This window comes from Myotis daubentonii, chromosome 2, assembly GCF_963259705.1.
Source record: "Myotis daubentonii chromosome 2, mMyoDau2.1, whole genome shotgun sequence".
NCBI lineage: Eukaryota > Metazoa > Chordata > Mammalia > Chiroptera > Vespertilionidae > Myotis > Myotis daubentonii.
In genome coordinates this window covers 204,776,974-204,799,762 of record NC_081841.1, presented here as the reverse complement: position 1 = coordinate 204,799,762, position 22,789 = coordinate 204,776,974, and the positions used below count along the sequence as shown (strand labels likewise).

General features: G+C 44.9%; 1 protein-coding gene across 2 annotated transcripts in view; it reads right to left on the bottom strand.

Moving 5' to 3' along the window:
• Positions 1–18,721, bottom strand: part of PPP2CB (protein phosphatase 2 catalytic subunit beta) — a 28,078-nt gene extending 9,357 nt beyond the window's left edge. The window contains exons 1-3 of one of the 2 annotated variants that reach the window (XM_059685477.1): positions 18,249–18,721; positions 1,835–2,044; positions 55–228 (exon numbers count right to left, since the gene is read on the bottom strand). In XM_059685477.1, coding sequence (XP_059541460.1) covers positions 55–228; positions 1,835–2,044; positions 18,249–18,350 — 486 coding nt within the window. In that variant the 5' untranslated portion in view covers positions 18,351–18,721. The remainder of the gene's footprint in view (positions 1–54; positions 229–1,834; positions 2,045–18,248) is intronic. The other variant, XM_059685476.1, reaches the window with a different exon arrangement.
• Between the last annotated feature and the right edge of the window lie 4,068 nt (positions 18,722–22,789).

Here is a 22,789-nt window from a genome sequence, read left to right as displayed (position 1 = left end):
ACCCATCCCAACCTTCTACCCCCCCCCCCCCAATGTAAGCACACACATACACACCTGTCCATCTACTAAAGCTGTAAGTGGAAGATAATCAAACAGATCTGTAAAATATTTCCAAACATTGGCATTTCCATACTTTCGCAGGCACTCATCATAAAAGCCATACACTTGGGTAATTTGCCGGCTTTCGTGGTTTCCTCTTAATATTGTAATGCGTTCTGGATACCGCACCTGGAGAAAAAGCAAACAAAACAAAACAAAAAACCCATGGTACAAATCATATTTTTATTAGTGTCATGTTAAATATATTAACCTCTGACCTACTTCTTTAAATGGCTCTTTTGTCTGCTAGTAAATTAAATGTTAAATCCTTTTCAGAGTAAAAAATGTTCTCATTCATGACCAGGTCCTATTGATTAAATTATGATGAAATATTTCAGATAGCTGTTCTTCATTACTATTTATACCACCCTCACTGGAATCCTTATTAACTGATACCTATATCACTATAATAAACTTGTATCTGATTCTGTCTTAAATACCTTCATCTTTATTACTAGTTTCCTAAGTCTTCCCAGAACAATGTAACTTCTTACTGCTTAATGGATAATGAAGAGCAGAGATTTGGACCTGAGACAAACTCCTCTATAGACTAATTTCCATTTCCCACGAGAAGATTGTATTTGCCAACAAAAACACAAAAACAGGCCTTTACCAAATCTAGGCAAGGTTTCAAATGTATTAATAGTCTTTTCCATAACAAAATATAGAGACAGACCTTATAGTATACTAGTTAGGAATATGTCTGATAAATTATGAAAAGCATCGGATTCTGTAAACCAAATTAACCAAAAGCTTGGGTTATGAATGAATGAAAGTACTTCCATTCATACATATTTTCTAAGCATCCATCATATATGTCCAGCATTAACTCAGTGCTAAAGTTAGGTGAGGTTGCCACAAGTATAATACATGACTTCTGCTCCTCAAAACCTCACTAAAGAGGATGTGAACTAAATAACACAAGGCAATAAACGGCTATGCAACATAAATAAGGGGTGGGGCAGTAGGTTTCATGGTCGTTTAGAGGAAAGGAGTGAGGCGAAAATGGTTGAAGACTTCATGGAAGAAGAACTTGAGTTGAGTCTTGACAGGAGGGGTAAGAAATCAGAGTAATCTTGTGAAGAAACTGGATAAGGAAATAAATGGAGACAGACTGAACACTGAAATTCTTTGATTTGACACAAAATGTTTATGCTACCAACTACTGGCAGGCAAATTCAAGCTATACTATAGAGGGCCAGGCAAGGCGTTTGAGCTTGAGTGTACAGGCAACGTGGAATCACTAAAGAATTTGCAAGTGACAAGACGAAACTGTTAAATAAATGAGATTTAATCTGGCAGCATATGCAAGGGCAAGGAAAATTTGGAGGGGCCAGATGTTGGGGGCAGAAATATTAGTTACTATTATTTCTATTGCAATAATTACAGTGTGAAGTGATAAAGATACAAATTGGATGGAGACAGTAAAAACAGAAAGACACGGGGATAACAGATAAAGAAAGACCTGTTAATGGACTAAACATGAGGGATAAGTGATTAAGTAAAAAATGATTCTAAGACTTCAGCTATGGATTCCCCAAGAGAATGATAAACCAGAAGTAGGCAGGAGAGGTCTAATGTAGTATTCTCATCTCTTTTAAAAGATGTAAAATCAACTATTATTTAAGGGGTTATAAATTGAATGGATTACACAGAACAGATGATATGCAATATTGACATTTTTGCCTTTTGTTGGTTTAAAGCTTGAAAAAAAATTAAACTTCATTAATCATACCTTTAATGCCACAAGAAGAGTCACAGTCTCCACTGAATAGTAACCTCTGTCTACATAGTCGCCCATGAACAGATAGTTTGTATCTGGTGATTTCCCTCCAATTCTGAAGAGTTCCATAAGATCATGGAACTGACCGTGCACATCTCCACAGACAGTGACAGGACAACGGACCTCTTGCACATTTGATTCCTTTGTTAAAATTTCCTTAGCCTGTTAGGAAAAAGAAATCAACAATTAAAAAAAATTCTATCACAAACTTAAAAGCATCATTTCTTATTTATTAAGAGAAAATCTGGAGGAGGGGGGAGGAACTGTAATGTGCCTTATGAAATCATAAAACTAGTATCACAATGAGATACCACTTTACACCTACTAGGATGGCTAAATTAACAGGATGGATCCTAGCAAGTGTTTGTGAGGGAGGATGTGGAGAAACTGGAACTCTCACACACTGTTGGTGGGAATGTAAAATGGTGCAGCTGCTGCGGAAAACAGTCTGGCAGATCTTCAATAATTAACAATAGACTTACTCTATGACCCAGCAACTCTACTCTTATATATATACTTAAGAAAAATGAAAACTTATGTTTACACATGTTCTCAGTGACATTATTCACAATACCCAAAACATAGAAAACACTCAAATACCCATTAATTTGTGGATATATAAAATGTGGTATTTTATGTTCAATAGAGTATTATTCAGCCAGTAATAAAAAGAAATGAAGTACTGATACATGCTACTGATGTGGAAAACATTACACAGTAGTCTCCCACTATCCACAGGGATTAAGTTCCAAGACCCCAGTGGATGCTGGAAACCGGGAGTACCAAACCTATACTATGTTTTTTCCCTATATCTACATACCTATGATAAAGTTTAATTTATAGACACAGTAAGAGATTAACAACAATAACCAAAAATAAAATAAAACAATTATAACAATACTAGAGGCCTGGTGCACAAAAATTTGTGCACTCGGGGGGGAGGGAGGGGTCCCTCAGCCCGGCCTGTGCCCTCTCGCAGTCTGGGACCCCTCAGGGGTGTCCACTTGCTGGCTTAGGCCTGCTCCCCAGGGGAATGGGCCTAAGCTGGCAATCAGACATCCCTCTGGAGCCTGGCAGCCCTTGGGGGATGCCCACTTGCCAGCAGGGAGCAGACCTAATCTGCAGTCGGACATCCTTATCGCTGCTGAGGAGGCAGGAGAGGCTCCCACCACTACCGCTGTACTGGCAGCCATCAGCCTGGCTTGTGGCTGAGCAGAGCTCCCTGCTGTGAGAGTGCACTGACCACCAGAGGGCAGCTCCTGCATTGAGCGTCTGCCCCCTGGTGGTCAGTGTGTGTCATAGTGACTAGTCATTCCCAGTCTTTCTGCTGTTAGGGTCAGTTTGCATATTACCCTTTTACTATATAGGATAGAGGCCTGGTGCACAGGTGGGGGCCGGCTGGTTTGCCCTGAAGGGTATCCCGGATTAGGGTGGGGGTCCCGCTTGGGTGCCTGGCCAGCCTGGATGACAGGCTGATGGCTGTTTGCAGCTGGTCACACCCCCTTCAGGGTAGGGGTCCCCACTGGGGTGCCTGGCCAGTCTGGGTGAGGGGCTGAGGGCCGTTTTCAGGCTGGCAGGCGACTGAAGCTCCCAGCCTCTTTTTTTTATTTATTTATTTTTATTCTGGGATTTATTTACCTTCTATAGCTGTCACTGGAGCTGAGAGCCGGCTCCAGCTCTGAGGCTGTGGCTGGCTGAAAGCAGGTATCTGGGTTTGTTTAGCTTCTATAATTGAAACTCTGTTGCCACCACTGGTGCTCTAAGCTCTGAGCCCGCTGGCGGCTGAAAGCAGGTTTCTGGGTTTGTTTAGCTTCTATAATTGCAACATTGTTGCATCTGGAGCTCAGAGCTGGGCTGCTGCAGGCAGGGAACCTTGGCTTCCTCCGTCACTGGAGCAAGCAAGCCTCCTGTTCGCTTCAGCTGCGTGGCTGCCGGTCGCCATCTATGTTGGCAGTTAATTTGCATATCTCGCTGATTAGCCAATGGGGAGGGTAGCAAAGTTACGGTTAATTACCATGTTTCTCTATTATTAGATAGGAGACTGTAAAAACAAGTTATGTGAATGTGGTTACTCATTTCGGGGACCCTTGCTGGAGTCTTCTCATAGGCTCAATGCTTTCTGGCACAATGCATTGCCATCATTCAGAACACGTTTTCTTTTTTAAAGATTATTCCCATTTTATTTTTATTTAAAAAATATTTTTATTGATTTCAGAACGGAAGGAAGAGGGAGATAGAAACATCAATGATGAGAAATAATCATTGATGGGCTGCCTCCTGCACGCCCCCTACTGGGGATCGAGCCCACAACCTGGGCATGTGCCCTGACCCAGAATGAAACCGTGATCTCCTGACCTGATTCATAGGTCGACACTCAACCACCGAGCCATGCCGGCAGGGCCGGGCCGGAACATGTTTTCTGTTCATGTCTTACACACACATATTTAATTTAATGCCTTTTCCATCTTAACTAAGCACTCATCACTCACTATGGCTGTAACTTTCGCAGTTTGAGGTGGGACACCAAAACTAGCACGGCCTTCTTTTTCTTTTCCTTTTTATAATTCCATGAATAGAAGATTCATTCTTTTAAAAAAAAATTTTTTTTTTTTACTGACTTCAAAGAGGAAGGGAGAGGGAGAAAGAGATAGAAACATCAATGATGAGAGAGAATCACTGATTGGCTGCCTCCTGCATGCCCCCTACTGGGGATCGAGCCTGCAACCTGGGCATGTGCCCTTGACCAGAATCAAACCCAGGACCCTTCAGTCTGCAGGCCGACGCTCTATCCACTGAGCCAAACCGGCCAGGGCAAAAGATTCATTCTTACCTCAGACCTTTGTGATCTTGATACATCATTATTTTTTCTGTGCTTTATTGAGCACTTGATGGCTTCTCATTGGCATATATGAATTGCTAGCATCACTACTCTTGTGCTTTGGGGCCATTAAGTAAAATACTAGTAAGGGTAACTTGAACACAAGCACTGTGATACTCCAACAGTCAATCTGATAACCAAGACGGCTATAAAAGTGACTAATTTGAGGGGCAGGTGTACAGCATGGAAACTCTAGGCATAGGGATGAGTCACATCCCAAAGGGACAGAGCAGGACAGTGAGAGATTTCATCATGCCCCTCAGAACATCGTACAATTTAAAACATGAATTATTTACGTTTGGGATTTTTCATTTAATATTTTCGGACTGTGGTTGACCTCAGGTAACTGAAACTGTGGAAAGTGAAACAGTGGATAAGGGGGTACAACTGTATTAAATGAAAGAAAGCAGTTGCTAATTGTCATATATTACATTGCTCATTTTACATTTAAATGTCCACAATAAACAAATCTACAGAGACAGAAAGTAAATTAATTAGTGGCTGCCTAAGGCTGGGAAATCTGGGGGAGGGGTAATGGCTAAGGGGTGTAGGGTTTCTTCTGGAGGATAATGAAAATGTTCTAAAATTGTGGTGATGGATCCATATCTGTGAATGCACTTAAAGTCACTGAACTGTCCACTCTAAAAGGGTGAATTGTATGGTATAGGAATTATCTTAATAAAACTGTTTTTTAAAAAGATAATCATATTTACTGGTTAAAATAGGTTAATAAAAAGTCAAATTACTCAAATTATTTTATAAGGAAACACATTCTCCCACCAATTCATAAGCTAACCTCAACTTCTTTATTCCAACTATTTTATATTTAACTAGAGGCCCGGTGCACAAAATTCATGTACGGTGTGTGTGGGGGGGTCTTCTTCAATCTGGGACTCCTCAGGGGATGTCCAACTGCCGGCAGTTGGACATCGCTCTCACAATCCTGGACCGCTGGCTCCTAATCGCTCACCTGCCTGCCTGCCTGATTGCCCCTAACTGCCCCCCCCCCGCCAGCCTGGTCGCCCCCAATTGCTTCCCCCGCCAGCCTGGTCACCCCTTACTGCCCCCCTGCTGGCCTAGTCATCCCTCACTGCCCCCTGCCAGCCTAATCACCCCCAACTGTCCCCCCTGCCAGCCTGGTTGCCCCAGCTGCAACCCCCCCTCCCACCCGCTGGCATGGTTGCCCCTTACTGCCCCTGCCAGCCTGGTCACCCCCAGCTGCCCCCCCTCACTTGGTCGCCCTCCCTGCTGATCTGGTCACCCCCAACTGCCCCCCCCCCCCTCACCGGCCTGGTCGCCCCACGCAGCCTGCTAGTTCAGTCTTTTGGTCGTCCCTCACTAACCCCCTACTGGCCTGGTCATAGGCAGCCATCTTGTGAGGACATGAGGGGTAATTTGCGTATTACCTCTTTATGATATAGGACTAGAGGCCCGGTGCACAAAAATTTGTGCACTCAGGGGGGAGGAGGGGTCCCTCAGCCCAGCCTGTGCCCTCTCACAGTCTGGGACCCCTCGGGAGATAACGACCTGCTGGCTTAGGCCTGCTCCCGGGTGGCAGAGGGCAGGCCCAATCCCTAAATGCAGCCCCTGGTCGGGCTCAGAGCAGGGCCGATTGGGGAGTTGGGGCGCCGCTCCCTGTCATGCACAGAGCAGGGCAGATTGTGAGGTTGTGATGCCACCCTCAGTCACGCTCAGGGTATGGCCGATTGGGGGGTTGGGGCACTGCCCCCTGTCACACTCAAGGCAGGGTCGATGGGGAGGTTGTGGCGCCACTCCATCACGCACAGAGCAGGGCCCATCAGGGGGGTTGGGGCTCCGTACCCTGTCATGCACAGAGCAGGGCCAATCAGGTGATTGGGGCGCTGCCCCCTGTCACGCACAGAGCAGGGCCCATCAGGGGGGTTGGGGCTCCGTACCCTGTCCCACACAGAGCAGGGTCAATCAGGGAGTTGGGGAGCTCCCCCCTGTCATGCACAGAGCAGGGCCCATCAGGGGGTTGGGGAGCTCCCCCTTGTCATGCACAGAGCAGGGCCCATCAGGGGGTTGAGGAGCTCCCCCATCACTCACAGAGTAGGGCCGATAGGGGAGTTGGGGCACCGCCCCCTGTCAAACACAGAGAAGGGAGGATCAGAGGGTTGGGGCGCCGCCACTCTCACACTCAGGGCAGGGCCGATGGGGAGGTTATGGCTCTACCCCGTCACACACAGAGCAGGGCCCGTGGGCGGTAGGGGGGTTGGGGCACCGCACCTTGTCACCCACAGAGCAGGGCCGATCAGGGGGTTGGGGTGCCGCACCCTGTCACACACAGAGCCGCAGGGCGACCAGGGGGTTGGGGAGCTCCCCCCTATTAGGCACAGAGCAGGGCTGATCAGGGGGTTGGGGCGCCTTCCCTTGTCACGAACAGAGCAGGGCCGATAGGGAGGTCGTGGCCCCGCCCCCTGTCACACACAGAGCCGCAGGGCAATCAGGGGGTTGGGGAGCTCCCCCCTATTAGGCACAGAGCAGGGCTGATCAGGGGGTTGGGGCGCCTTCCCTTGTCACGAACAGAGCAGGGCCGATAGGGAGGTCGTGGCCCCGCCCCCTGTCACACACAGAGCCGCAGGGCAATCAGGGGGTTTGGGCGCTGCTGATCCCGGTGCCGGGAGGCCTCTCGGCTCCACTGATCCCGGTGCTGGGAGGCATATTACCCTTTTACTATATAGAATAGAGGCCTGGTGCATGGGTGGGGGCTGGCTGGTTTGCCCTGAAGGGTGTCCTGGATCAGGGTGGGGGTCCCCACTGGGGTGCCTGGCCAGCCTGGGTGAGGGGATGATGGCTGTTTGCAGCTGGTCACACACCCTTCAGGGTGGGGGTCCCCACTGGGGTGCCTGGCCAGTCTGGGTGAGGGGCTGAGGGCTATTTTCAGGCTGGCGGGTGACGGAAGCTCCCAACCGCTCCTTTTTTTCTTTTTTTTTATTCTGGGCCAGCTTTAGCTCTGAGGCTCCAGCTCTGAGGCCTCCGTTCCTGAAAGCAGGTATCTGATTTGTTTCGGTTCTATAATTGAAACTCTGTATCAACTCCAGCTCTGAGATCCCGCTCGCTGAAAGCAGGTTTCTGGGGTTTTGTTTAGCTTCTATATTCATTACAATGTTTCTTAAACTGCAAGCTCAGAGGCCAGCAAGGCAGGCGTGGAACGTTGGAGTCCTCCGTCACTGAAGCAAGCAAGCCTCATGTTAGTTTCAAGCTGCCTGGCTGCCGGCCGCCATCCTGGCTGGCAGTTAACTTGCATATCTCGCTGATTAGCCAATGGGAAGGGTAGTGGTCATACGCCAATTACCATGTTTCTCTTTTATTAGATAGGATTATATAGGATGAGACAAGTTAGAGTATACCATTAGAAGGCCCTGAATTTATACAGCATTTGTAATAAACAGTATCAGATTAAATTCAAGTTTATTACACCTCATCTATTTAGCAACTTTGCCTTAAATAGGAAAAAGATGCCAAAATCAGAAAGAAAAAAAAAAGGGCACCTGAAGGTGTATAACACAACAGATATGAGGTAAGTGTATATATCTTTCCATTAACCCACCAGAAGAGTCTCTTAGGCTTATTTTGGGCCTCTTTACTTGTCATGTATAAAATTCCAATACGCTATTTATTGCAGTTTTAGGTCTATGAGAGATTACTACAGAAAACCATGAAGGAGAGACTAAGTGTAAGAAACAACCTACAGTGATGGTAGCAAAAGTGACCCTGGGCAACGAAGGCCAAATGCTCAGGATGAAGCTGAAAGTAGAACCCAGTAGAGAAGAGCTAAGATTCGTGGGAGAGTGAAATTTTAGGGACAGACATTTCTCTGCCTCTCTTGGGATTTAATAATCTAAAGAGCATTTAAAAACATAGATTTTGAGTTTGTCTACATATAAGTTCGTATTTCTCTGCATCTTTATCAGACTTTATCATTCTTGTCAATTACTGGGTGTGCAATAGTATCTTTTAATTTGCACTTCTAACACTATTTAAAATGCAGCTTTTCACGTTTATTGGTCATGGGATTATTTCTGTGTGAGATATCTACTCACAAAATTAGACTAATTTTTCAACTTGGTTGTTTATATTATCCCTAATGATTTGTACCAGTTTTATTTTTAGTATTATAAATATTTACCTTTTGCTGGTTTTATGCATTTTAAATATCTTCTCACAGTCTGGGGCTGGTGTTTTCAGTTTGCTTAGGGTTACTAAAGTTTTGTTGTTGTTGTTTCTAAACTTTAAGATAGCCAAATTTATCACTCTTCTCCCTTTATGGTCTGTGCTATTTGGGTCTTGTTTTAGAAACTGTCTCCTACACAAAAGTCAAAAAGGCACTCCTGTATTTTTATCCCACAAGTTTTTGCTTCCATATTTAACAAGTCTTCAATCCAGAGCAGTAATTTGTTGTATGGTATAATGTAGGGACTCATTTTAATTTTATCACTCCTAATGGTTAGCCAACTGGCCTGGCATTATTGATGATACAGTGCCATCCTTTCCTCACTAATTTGTAATGTCACCTCTGCCACTCTTTAGTCAAGACCTATGTCTGTTTCATGATTTCCAAGACCTGGAAACAACCTTGTATATCCTTTCAGCTTCCCTTCCTTTTTTTTTTTTTTTTTTTTTCCTCTCTCTGAAGGAGCTGCCTGTCTTTTGAACTGCTCTGCTCTCATCATTGATGGTATCCTTGCCCAGCCACCGAGCTGGAGTCTCAGCTGAAGTTATGGACCTGCGTGGCCTTGGTTCTATCTTGAGCTGCTCCTCCACTTCAAGACACGGATAGAATGCCACATGGTGGGATGTGGGGTCTGGCTTCTTGAGAAGGAGCTAAAGGCTAGATAGCACAATCTGGAAATATGTGTTAGTCACTTCTCCATGGAGTGAACCTCCACTAGTGGGAAGAGGAAGGAAAGAGGGAGCCAGGGAATAAATTGCCTCCGAAGGTACTATATCATATTGCATTACAGCTTTTCCCACCTTATTTTTTTCCTTCACCTTATATCCTTGGGCTTAGACTCCCCAAATAAAGTGTCAGCACTTGCCTTGGGTTCCATTCTCATTAGTCTCCTACCCCTGTGTCAATAACTGACAGATTTAATCACTCTAAGAAATCATAATAACTGGGAAATCACAATAACTAATTGGAATACCGATGTTAGAATAAGTAAAACACAATCACAATCAAAGTTTGTATAGGAACTGTAGGATTCACAAAGTCTATTTCTAGATCCATCTATGCCAATTGGATGCACTGAGCGCATACTTTTCATTCGAAGTGACCCTAAGCAGGACAATGGCAAATTATGTTCCAACAGAGGTGTTCTCACCAGTGTTCTAAAACATTTCTAAGATATGCCTTTGATTGGTTCAAATCTCTTAATTTCTACAAAATTCTCTAGCTTTCCTTTTGATTCTAGGCTGCCAAATATTCTTCCAACAAATGCTGTTTCTGCTTAAGCCAGCCTGGTAGACTTCCCAAGAAGTATGCAGCCCATGCTTTCTTTGCCTATAATGAGTCAGAATGAGATAATATGTACAGAAGCCTTCCATAAAATATGGGTTTGCCTCCCAGTTCAAATCTAACTATGGAACCTTACTATCCTATATATTCATTTAGACTAGCTATCTATGTATCTGTATCCCTGCAATATGAAGTCTCACCTTCCACATGTATAATCTGGGAATAGCTATTCTTTTACAAACTAATTTTTAAAAATGATTCTTAGCTGTGTGGCAAAATACATTATTTTATTATGTTACTGAAAAAATTTTTTTGAGGGAGGAAGCCTTAAACTGTGGGTTAATTTTTCTCACATAAGAAGACCAGAGGCAGGCAGCCCGGGACTGGCACAGCTGCTCCAGCAAGGGCCATCAGGGCAGCAGTCTCTTTCCACCCACCTTCTCTGCCACCCTTAATAAACAGAATTGCCATCGCATGGACATAAAATTGGTGGTGCATCTCTGGGCACTGTATCAGGTATCCTATCAGTAAGAAAGCAGAATGGACCCTGCTGGTGTGGCTCAGTTGGTTGGAGCATCATACCGTGCACGGAAGGGTCAAGGGTTCGATTCCTGATTGGGGCGCGTACAGGAAGCAACCTATTGTTGGTCTCTCACATTGATGTTTTTTTTCCTTCTCCTCTCTCCCTAGAATCAAGTAAAGAAAAAAGGAAAGGGGAAGGGGAAGGCGAAGGAAAGAGAAAAAAGATAAGAGAAAGCAAGCAGAATGGTCAAAAGACCAGAGGGTACATTGCCTATCAATCTGACAAAGCTTTCCCAGAAGTCTCACTGGGCCACTTTGCCACACCTCACTGGCCAGCTGAGGCCATGTTCCCTGCTGTCACAATCAATCACAAATGTGACTGGAAAGAGGGTGGAGTCACTAAAGGTGTAATTCCTACTGAAGGGAATTCAGAGAAGATTAAGCATCTCCAAAAGGGTCTGAAAAATGGCCCAGAAATGTCTAAGATCAGAAATGAAACCAAATTTATTCCATAAGACAGCTTCTCAATTTTGTTTAGAAAAATAATCAAAATGAATAGTACAAATCATTGGAAAGTTCAAGTGGAGCTGATGCCTTCTATTTATTATGATAAAAAACACAATTCAGCTGATGGTTCCAACTCTGAAAAGGAAATCTGCTTTATATACAACCATGATAATTTATTATTGTTTTACTTTAAATATAGAAATAAGAAGCACCAAAATGTAAATGGCCAATTCAATTGTTCTTTTAAGGATGTATTAGCTTAACCCAGTACAGGCTGTATAAAACTACTGGTTAAGATACAGTAGTTCCCCCCTTATCTGTAATTTCAGTTACCCGAGGTCAACCAAGGTCAGAAAATATTAAATGGAAAATTCCAGAAATAAACAATTCCTAAGTTTTAAGTTCTGAGTCATTCTTAGTAGCATGATGAAGTCTCGTGCACTTCGCTCCAGAGCCTGACTCATGCTTTGTCAGGTGTACCCACGCTGTATACAGTACCCTCCCATTAATCACTTATCATTAGTAGCCGTCTTGGTGATCAGATCGACTATCCCAGTATCACAATGCTTGTGTTCAAATAACCCTTATTTTACTCACCAATGGCCCCAAAGCCATTCACATAGCTTTTATTATAGTATATATTACTATAACTGTTCTATTTTATTATTAGTTATTTCTGTTCATCTCTAATTGCCTAATTTATAAATTAAAACTTTATCATACATATGTATGTATAGGAAAAACATAGTGTATATAGGGTTTGGTACTATCCCAGGTTTCAGGTACTGACTGGGGGTCTTAGGGAGCCTACTGTATATGATATATAGAGTGTGTGTGTGTCTGTTTTACAATACTTCCTGAGCTTTTATCTACATAGTAGTGAAGAAAATATTTGGTCAGGCCAGTGTGAGCCAGCCCAATTTTTCATTTCCTTTCTATAAAACCCCTGCTGTTTTTAAACACTTAAGGTATAACTCACACCCTTTCTTCTGAATCCTAGCTCACCAAGTGATCTTATATTGAGATCACTTTTGCTTGCCTTCAGGGAAAGAACGTGTTGGACGGGTAGAAGTGTACAGTTCACCTGATACTTAGAATTCACAATGTAAAAACCTATGTGTCTGGGGTTCCCAAGGCCATTCCCAGGTTTGGTGGCGATTCTCAAAGACCCACACAACTTAGCATATTGTCATACTCAAGGCTGTGATTTATTACAGTAAAAGGATGCAAAGCAAAATCAGCAAAGGGAAAAGGCTTATGAGTCAAAGTCCTGAGTAAATTAAGCACACGCTTCCGTGAGCCCTCTCCCATGGAGTCACAAAGTGCACTTAATGCATGCAGCAACACACATGAAATGCTGTCGACCAGGAAAGCTCATTAGAGACCGCGTGCCCAAGATTTGGAGCTGGTCACACAGGTACCCTCGGCCTAGCAAGTACCAACAAAGTTTCACACTGGCAAAAAGAAAGCATGTGTTCAGTATAAAGCACATTGCTTGCATAAACAGTTTAGGCACAGTGAACCAGTCTTAACAGGGAATGGTGGAAACCCTCCCTCCACAAACCCATTTTCCAGACACCAGCCAAGGGCAACCTTGAAATGAGGCCTTTCTACAAATAGTGGTCTCAGGACTGCTATGTTAAATCCTTTCTGTACACCTTGTGATTCTATATTCAATTCTCATGAGTGTTTTCAAATGTGACTTAGCACCCAACGTTTAGTTATCTCTAAGACATGGATAAGACCATGTTGAATCCTGTAAGGTGAAGAACTGCGGGATGGCACTTAGTATCAGCTTGAGCTTCCCCATTCCCCAGAAAGGAAATTGTATCTGTAATGCACAGAACTCATTCCCCTCGTTAAAACGCTTATTAGGGAAATTCAGACTTGAAAAGCAACATACAGGAAACTTTAGACAACATTTGATCATTAATAAAGGGATGGTATGGAACAAAAGTTTTCTTTATGCAAGTTATTTTAAAGGACCTTTGCACTACATTTACAAGAAGGAGCAGTTATAGGAAATCAGTTCAAAACAACTCAAAATCCCTATTTCATCTAAAGTAGGCTCAAATTTCTCACACACATAGATTCTGTCTGATTTTAATTTCATTCTTCTTAGAAAAACTAAGTTCAGAAAATAGTTTATATAGTTTAAAATGCAGTGACCATTTTGGCTTTAATCTTATCTTCAATTTCTGACATTTTGGTTTCCTTTCAACAAAAGAAGGACTTCTTTTATCAAGTCCTGTATAGTGTTTATATCCTGCAGAAAAGACTGAGGAAAAATTTCTGCAGGATTTTCAAATTATGATAAAGGCATAATTAGCCAGTAAAACTACTCCATGTGAAAAGGAGGTTTAGAATGTAGATACCTTCATTTTATCTATCAACTAATGGCCTGGTGCACAAAATTCATGCACTTGGGGTGGGGAGGAGGGGATCCCCCAGCCTGGCCTGTGCCTTGTCACAGTGCGGAGTCCCACGATCCATCGTCTCAAAGAGGTAGGCCCCACCCACCCATCCGGGGCTCCTCAATGGATTGCCCCAGAGGTAGGCTGGAGCCAGTGGAGGTCTGTGGAACCCCGCCCGGGCTGGGCCGCGGCAGAGGCCTGCGGACCCCCAGTGCAGGTGCATGGAGGCCCCCACCCGGTCCCACCCCCATCCCCAACGCTGCAAGTCCCCGCCCACCTGCTGCGCACTCGGCCTGCTGATCGGTGGTTACTGTGACAGCGTCCCAACCAATCTGCATATTACCCTATTAGTATAGATGGGTATAATTTAACACATAAAAGCAGCCGAGAAATGATTGATTTTACAGTCTGCTTTCTCTTCATTAGCAGCTCATGCTCATCTAGTTTGGTTAAGCTTCTTTACCTGTCTGCTTTGAAGTTGGATTACATAAGTATGGAAAATGATAATTTGTTGTCAGTAGATTTGGATTTTTACCTCAGAGATGGTACTGTAATCATGTCATTCTTTGTTATAGTGAGAAAGAAAGGAGCTACTTCCTACATCACTATTTTAGACTTACTGATAGACCACCAAACTGACACTACTTGCTCAAGAGAAGTTAAAATGGTACCAGTTAGGTTTTTTGGCTGTTAAAACCACTATTTAAAAATATATATATATATTTAAATTTATCTACAATCTACCAAAGAAAAGCAATCCAAAATATTTTTCTTAACTCACAAAAATCATTCATTTGTTTCAAGATCTAATCTTCATTAAGATGGTTTTAGGTATTCAGAAATTTAGGCCTGCTAGTTCACATTAATGAAGTAAGTAATATCCTAAAGCTATTTCTGCTTATTACAAGGCTGAGGCCGGAATCCAGAAACAGATGCAGAAGTCCTATGTAAAATTTTCATATTTCTATTCCTATACAAGCCTCAAATTTTTTCTAAGTAGGTACTTTATAATCAGAGTAATGACCTGCTAACAAACAAACAGGCTATTTCCCTACTTATGTAAAGTATCCTCACCAAGGTTCTTCACAATAAAAGTTTCTCAGGTCAAAGAGCCTCTACCGAGAGTTAAATATAGTTCTAGTCACAGAATGTCCTGCACAGCACAGCGCAGGCTGGCTCCGTAGGCACGCCATCTTTTACAATTGCTGTGCTGTTGCAGGAATGAATCACAGAAGCAAGTGCTCTATACACATATGGGAAATCAAATCCACAATGAGCTTCAGAAGTTGGACTGCTAATTTAAGTTAATGTTAAGAGCTAGTCTTCTCAGAAGATGTGCCTTACTATTTTATGCAAACAATTTTCTATAGACAAGACATTAACCTTGAAGACCAGACATACCATAACTATTCATACCCATATTTTTTGTAGTTATTCTCCAACTGGCATTAGGATGGACTTTATTTTTGCCAGTACCTCAAAAGAGTGCTTTTACCAGTACACTTTGGTCTTAATTTCAGATGACTCAAGCTTTTATATAATTTGAGTTAGAATAGATATTTAATTTTGAGAAAAAACAAACACAAAACAAAACCCACTATCATATAAAGTAACTTTTTACAGAGTAATATTTCCAATAGACCCCCCCCCCCAAAAAAAAAACATGTGAGTAAGAAAAAAAAAATTAAACTAAATCTAGTCACAAAGAACTAAACAAAAAGATGATTCATATAATTTGGCTCAACTTTTAATTTTTCTCTTATATCCTTTCTATATGCCTCCATTCTTTCCCTGGAAGGGTAGAGCAAGTATTAAGTAGACCAAGTGGTGATTAAAGTTACTTCATAAAATTGCTACTAATTCCAGTACTTTATGCTTCAGATAACAGTGGCCTCAAGAAATACTGAAGCCACATTTTTCAGGGTTCTCTAGCCACTGTATAGAAAACCTCTTTTGAAGTACCATTCACCAGAGAAGTCACACCAAACCATCTATTTATTTTGCATCTTTTTCTAAAAGAAAATGGGCTGACAAATTTAAAACAAGATGAAGTAGCTTTTTCTTTATTTTTAGGTTTCCATAATTGAATATTCACTGGGTGCTTATTTCTTGTCAGGACTTTACCCGGGTAGTGTCTTACTACTCACAACCATCCCGGGAGACTGGCCAATATTATTACCCTTGTCTTACAGATGAGGAATCCGAAGTGCAAAGAGATGACACAGACAGCTATCAGGCTTGGGGCCAGGGACTGAACTTGGGCTGACTAGAGTTCGTGACCCATAAATACTACACTTGTCAGGAAAAAGGAGGAGGGGGTAGATATAGAAAATAGAACTATGCCAAAACCGGTTTGGCTCAGTGGATAGAGCGTCGGCCTACAGACTGAAAGGTCCCGGGTTCGATTCCGGTCAAGGGCATGTACCTGGGTTGCGGGCACATCCCCAGTAGGAGATGTGCAGGAGGCAGCTGATCGATGTTTCTCTCTCATCGATGTTTCTGGCTCTCTATCTCTCTCCCTTCCTCTCTGTAAAAAATCAATAAAATATATTTTAAAAAAAAGAAAATAGAACTAGACTGCCCTAACCGGTTTGGCTCAGTGGATAGAGCGCCGGCCTGCGGGCACATCCCCAGTGGGGAGCGTGCAGGAGGCGGCTGATCGATGTTTCTCTCTCATCGATGTTTCTAGCTCTCTATCCCTCTCCCTTCCTCTCTGTAAAAAGTCAATAAAATATGTTTAAAAAATTAGAACTAGACTATAGTTAGAAGACAGACTATATGTACAGTACCACAAAGGGATGCACAGTTGCTAGAAAAGGGCTGCAAAAGCAAGCACTGCCCAGAAGGGTAGAGGGAAAGGAATCCTATCACATTTCTCCATCCCATTGGCCAGTCCATCAAAGGGATGGAGGACAAAAATAAGTGACTGGGGACTGTCACTGAAAAAGTCATGTTTAGTGCAGAAGTACAAATATTCAAAGAAAAAAAAGGATAGTATACAAGCTTAAATATACCTACAAGGTTGCAGGTACTGATAGTCCAATTTACTTAGGAACTGAGTAAAAATAATTTCTCTTGACAAACACAGCAAGCTTCCTGAAGTGAGAAGACTCAAGTGTGACTTAGTGGCACGATATTCTTCTGTAGGAACACATCTTACAATTGTCAGAGTCGAAGGGAAAACAGACTCAACTCCCACCTTTGCTCCCAGCTTCAAATATATATATAACATTCACACTGAGGTTAACGGGCTCAGCTAACTTCAAAACTGGGTGTTTCACTTGGTAGCTTTCGAGATTTAAAATGTAAATTTTAAGATACATGAAATTACAGGTTCTCACACAAGAAAACCGAACGTCTACTTGAAGCTGTAAGTAAACCGTCCGTGCGGCGAAAAATACCATTTGCTTGGCAGTTCTACTGACGGAAATAAATTCTCCAGTTTAAATAACGTTGTGTCTGTAATATAATGGAACTCGTTCAAAACACTAACTTAACATTGGCTATTACCCCTCCGTCCCTTGCTTACTTTTAAGAGCACCCTCTTAATAAAACTGACAAAGTCTGTCATTCTCCTGACTTCACACATAATGACCAAATCTTGTAAATTAGGCCTTAAAAAAACACAACCCAACCCAACAGTATTAAAGAATAAATAACTTCATCACTCCTTCACAGGGGGCACTTTTACATAAAAATGTATACAAATCAGTCCAGGACTATAAAAGAAGGAAAAAGTCTAGATCTTAAAGTAAACAAGATCAAGCGTCCAAAACAATTCCAGCGGCTAAAAAACCCCCCACAAAACCAAAACAAAACAAAACACAAACCCCACGCCAATGGACACAGAATTCCGCAGGCTGTCGAAGATCACACCCCGTTGGCAAACGGCTAACCACCCGCCTGTTTCATTCTCCGGGACAAGAACAAGAGTCACACGGAGCAGAAGCGGGAAGCACACCGACCGGCGCCAGCCCACGGGAAACACGCACACCCCACGCCCCGCCGCGAGCCGGCACTGCGGCCAAACGTCAGGCTTTCCCGGCCTTTTTCTGAAAAGCAACGTGAAGACCCGCCGCCACCCGAGAAGTCACCCCCCGTTCGGAAGCCCGTCTCCCCCGCGCCCGGGCAGCGGCCCCCGGGGGCCCGGTTCGCGCGCGGAAACCCGCCGTCCAGCGGCGAGTCCGTGGGCAGGACCACATCGGGCTCCTTTTCGGCCCATTTTCGGGCCGGAGGCGGCGTCGGCCCGGGACGGCCCGGCGGGCACCTCGAGCGGGGACCCCCGGCCCACGCGGGAAGCGCCGGGTGGCAATGACCCCCGGGAGAGGGTCGGCGACCCTCATCCATCAGGGGCGGGGGTCCCCCGCGGGGGGCACGTTAGCCCCGCGCGTCTTCACGGACACCCCCCACCTCCTCGGCCAGCGACGCGAGCCGTCCGGCCGGGGCCGCGGGGAGTGTCCGGCCGGGAGGCACCGGAGCCCGGGGTTGGGGCGCGGGGGGGTGTGGAGGCAGCTCCCCGCCCCGGAATGGCCACCCCACCCCCCAGGACCCCCGCTTCTCTCTGACCTTTTCGCACAGCGTCCGCACTTGATTCTCGTTCAGCTGTTTACACTCGTTCAGCTGCTCGACCCACTGGTCCAGCTCCTTGGTGGCCGCCTTGTCGTCCATGGCGGCCCGATCCGCGGCCCCGGCCCCGCCGCCGCCCGCCCCCCTCCCCACCCCCGCCCGTCCCCGGCCCCGGCGCCGCTGCCCGCCCCGGCCGCCGCCGCCAGCTCCCAGCGGGAGAGGAAGGAGCCGGGGAGCGCAGCCAAGGGCCCCGCGCCCCGGCCAAGCCCAGCGGACGCCTCCGGGCGCGCGGCCTCCAAGGGACCCTCAGTCGTCCTCGCCCGCCGGCCGCGCGCCCCGGAGTCGGTCAAGGGCGTGAGGAAGTGGGACGGCGCGGCGCGGGGCTTCGGCGCACCTCCCGCCGGACCTGGCCGCTCGCCTGCTCCCGCCCGGGGCCTCTCCCGGGTCCCTCCCCCTTCTCTCTGGCCCTTTCTCTCCCCTCCCACCGGCTCTCCGTCACCGCCCGGGCATTTCCGCCGGGAAAAGGCGCGGGGTGGCGCCGCCGGGGCCAAGCGCGCGCGGAGGGCTGCAGCGCCCCCGTGTGGCTCGGCGGAGAAACGGGCCGAAAGGACCGAGGAGCGCGCCGCTTCCTCCCTCTTCCCTTCTCTATCCCTCACCAGCCCTCCTGGTTCTTTCTTTGCATCCCTTTTTCTGGGAACCTTGTCCCCACCTTAGTCTACCGCATGCTTCCTCGGCACTCCGGAGAGGGACTGGGGGAGCTGGTGCCTTTCCTCCAAGACATTTGCCTCCCAGGCTAGCACTCTGAGCAAGCATTCAACATGTATTGAGTGGATAAATGAATTCTTTCTAGCCTTACCTCTGCCACGAACTAGCTGCGTGGGGCCCTAACATCTCAGATCCCCCTGGTGATTGCTCTGCATGATATCAACCCGTGTCCCTTCCAGCTCCAGCATTCTTCACTGCGTTTACCGCAGTGTTTACGCGGTGTTCTAATAAGCTGTTCATTCAAATATTCATCAATCCGGCAGTGCTGTCAGATTCCTTGAAGAACAGATGCCCAATAACCATACTGCCTCTATTGGAGGTACCCAAGAGGGAAGCAACATCCTGTATGGGAAGGCAAGGGTACCAATCTTGGCTTTGCCAACTTCCCAGCCAGGGCCTTGGGCAAATTTCTCTGGGTCTCGGATTCCTTATCTGCTAAAGGGGCTCAGTAAGGCCTACTTTTTCTGGTTGTGAAGATTAAATTTTACAAGGGGCTGCAAGAGTACAGTTTGGGAGCAAGATGTTATCCCTCCTAGGCAACGGTTATAGAGAGCTTTATAAAGGTGGGTTTGAACTGAATTTTGATCATCCTCTCTAGGCAGAAACTTGAAGGTGCCTGGAGTAGAGGGGAAAAGTTCCAAGGAATTTGTTTTGTTTCATGGCAGAGGACAAATATTCGAAAGCCCGCGGTCTGTGTGGAAAGCTGTAAATACTCCTATCAATAGAAATAGGTCGTAGGGTGGGACATAAGACCGGAAGAGCTCCTGCTCTCAAGTGACTTGTAAATAAATGGTAGCAAACCAATTTAAGAACAAAATATGAGAAGGCGATGAAACAGTAGGGAAGAGAAGGGGACCTGTATGATTGCGACAGATATTGCAGTCGCTGAAGAGGCCACCTACAAAGGAGGCTGAATTTCAGCTAAACCCGGAAAGCTCTGAATGAAAATGAGAATGGTATTTTCCAAGTACCTCACTTATTCCCTTCATTACAACCTTAGGTAGGAAGTAGGTGCTATTATTATTGTTCCAATGAATCATATGATACTGAGGGAGACAGGATAAGTGACTGGCCAAAGGTTACTCAGTTGAAGCTGGGAAATGAAACCTGGTAGCTCTCCAACCTGAATGTTCTACTGACACCAATTCTGACAATAATTTTAAGGCTGTTTATAAATCCTATGTAATAAAACCTTAATATGCAAATCGACCAAACGGCGGACCGACCAGTGGAATGACTGGTCGCTATGATGCACACTGACTACCAGGGGGCAGACACTCAACACAGGAGCTGCTCCCTGGTCATCTGTGCGCTCCCACAGGGGGAGCACCGCTCAGCCAGAAGCCCGGCTCATGGCTGGCAAGTGCAGCGGCGGCAGTAGCAAGAGCCTCTCCTGCCTCCGCGGTAGCGCTAAGGAGCAGCAAGCTGAGCAGTAAGGAGCAGTGAGCAGGCAGGTGTAAGAAGCGAGGGGTCCTGAACTGCGAGAGAGGTCCTGAACTGTGAGAGAGAGCACAGACTGGGCTGAGGGACGTCCCAGTGCATGAATTTCGTGCACCAGGCCTCTAGTAATATATAAAGGCATGTGTACAATAATTGCCATTCCCCCTAATGTACATATGCCTTTTTATCAGTGATTCTCAACCTCTGGCCTTTTAAATACAGTTCCTCATGTTGTGACCCAACCATAAAATTATTTTCGTTGCTACTTCATAACTGTAATGTTGCTACTGATATGAATCGTAATGTAAATATCTGATATGCAGGATGGTCTTAGGCGACCCCTGTGAAAGGGTCGCTCGACCGCCAAAGGGGTCGCGACCCACAGGTTGAGAACCGCTGCTTTATATATTATTTATCATAAACCTCAGCCTGACATACGCCTTAGCTTGACACCCCAAAGAAGCATTTGTTATGTACTCTAATACTCTTGAATTATCTGGATTATTGACTTAATTCTAATTTGCATTTTCCCATATCATATTCCATTAATTCTAAGATAGCATTTTTTTTCCACAGCTTGACATCTCTGACATTGAGTTCCATCTTACAATTAATGACATTTTAGATTCAATCAAGTCCCCTTAAAATGAGAGTTTAGAGCCAAATACTGTGTTCAGGCTACTTTAGTTTGGTTTCTCCCCACCTTTCAGTTCAGTGTGTGATGATGGTATTCACTTAATAGTTAATTATGTTTCTGCTTGCATGTAGCTTAAGTTACTCCCATCCTTATGAATGTAATTTTCTTCTTGATATGTAGAACTTCACCCAAGCTTCCAAAAGTAAAATTTATCAAAAAATGTGAATTCAGAAAAGTCATTCTTTCCCTTATCCTCTACTCTTTGTAACCAACTTCCATTTTTTGTTTTCCTGTTCTTTTATGCAAAAATATGCATGTTTCCTTTTCTATCATACGTAAAAAGTAACATATGTACTCTTTTTTTCAGTTAAACATTTCACAGAAAACACTCCTTATTGATTCATGGATTGTCCTCATTCTGTTTACAACTGGATAGTTCTCTAGTAATATAATTTACTCACTTATAGCTAAATGTTTGGGCCCTTAGGTCATTTCCAAAAATTTGCAAATATAAATAATATATTTATATATTTATATTGAAGATTTGTCATCAGGATAAATTCCTGGAAGTAGGGGTATTGGGTCAGAGAGTAAAGACATATGTAGTTTCAGTAGATATTGACAACTTCTGCTCTATTGACATTGTAAAATTTCACATTCCCACAATGTATGAGAGTGCCTGTTTCGCCACAACTTCTCCGACAGAGTACATGGCCAACATAAAATTATGCCAATATGATGGGTGAGAAATGATATCACAGTGTATTTCAAATTTGCATTTCTGCTTTTTTCATTTTTCCTCAAAATTAGATTACTATGACTAGCTTAATTATGAATAATATCCTAAGTCTGTAGCAGGGATGTATCTTTTAAAAAATATTTTAAAATTGATTTTTAGAGAGAGGGAAAGGGAGAGGAAGAGAGAAACACCGATGTAAGAGCAAAACGTCCATTGGCTGCCTCCTGTACACCCCCTACCAGGGATTGAATTAGAAACCCGGGCATGTGCCCTGACTGAGAAGTGAACCAACAACCTTTGGTACCTGGAATGATGCCCAACGAACTGAGCCACACTAGCCAGGGCATGGGATGTATCTTTTAACAGTTGAACTTGTGACAATTACAGTCTTGGTTAGAACTATATCTAGTTTAAAAAATTAAATTTTAAGTTGCCATAGTTACATGATTTTTTAAAAAATATATATTTTATTGATTTTTTACAGAGAGGAAGGGAGAGAGATAGAGTTAGAAACATCGATGAGAGAGAAACATCGATCAGCTGCCTCCTGCACACTCCCCACTGGGGATGTGCCTGCAACCAAGGTACATGCCCTTGACCGGAATCGAACCTGGGACCTTTCAGTCTGCAGGCCGACGCTCTATCCACTGAGCCAAACTGGTCACGGCTACATGATTGTTTTAATGCATGGATATATTTTACTAGAGTCCCAGTGCACAGATTCATGCACCTAGGGGTCCCTTGGCCTGGCCTGTGGGATCGGGCCAAAACCAGCTCTCTGACATCCCCTGAGGGGTCTCGGACTGCAAGAGGGCTCAGGCCAGGCCAAGGGTCCCCACCAGTGCACAATTGGGGCCAGGGAGGGACTTGGGAGGTAAGCCAGCTGGGGAGGGACCGTGGGTGGACTCCAGGGCATGTCTGGCCCATTTCCCTCAGTCCTGATCAGCTGGACCCCAGCAG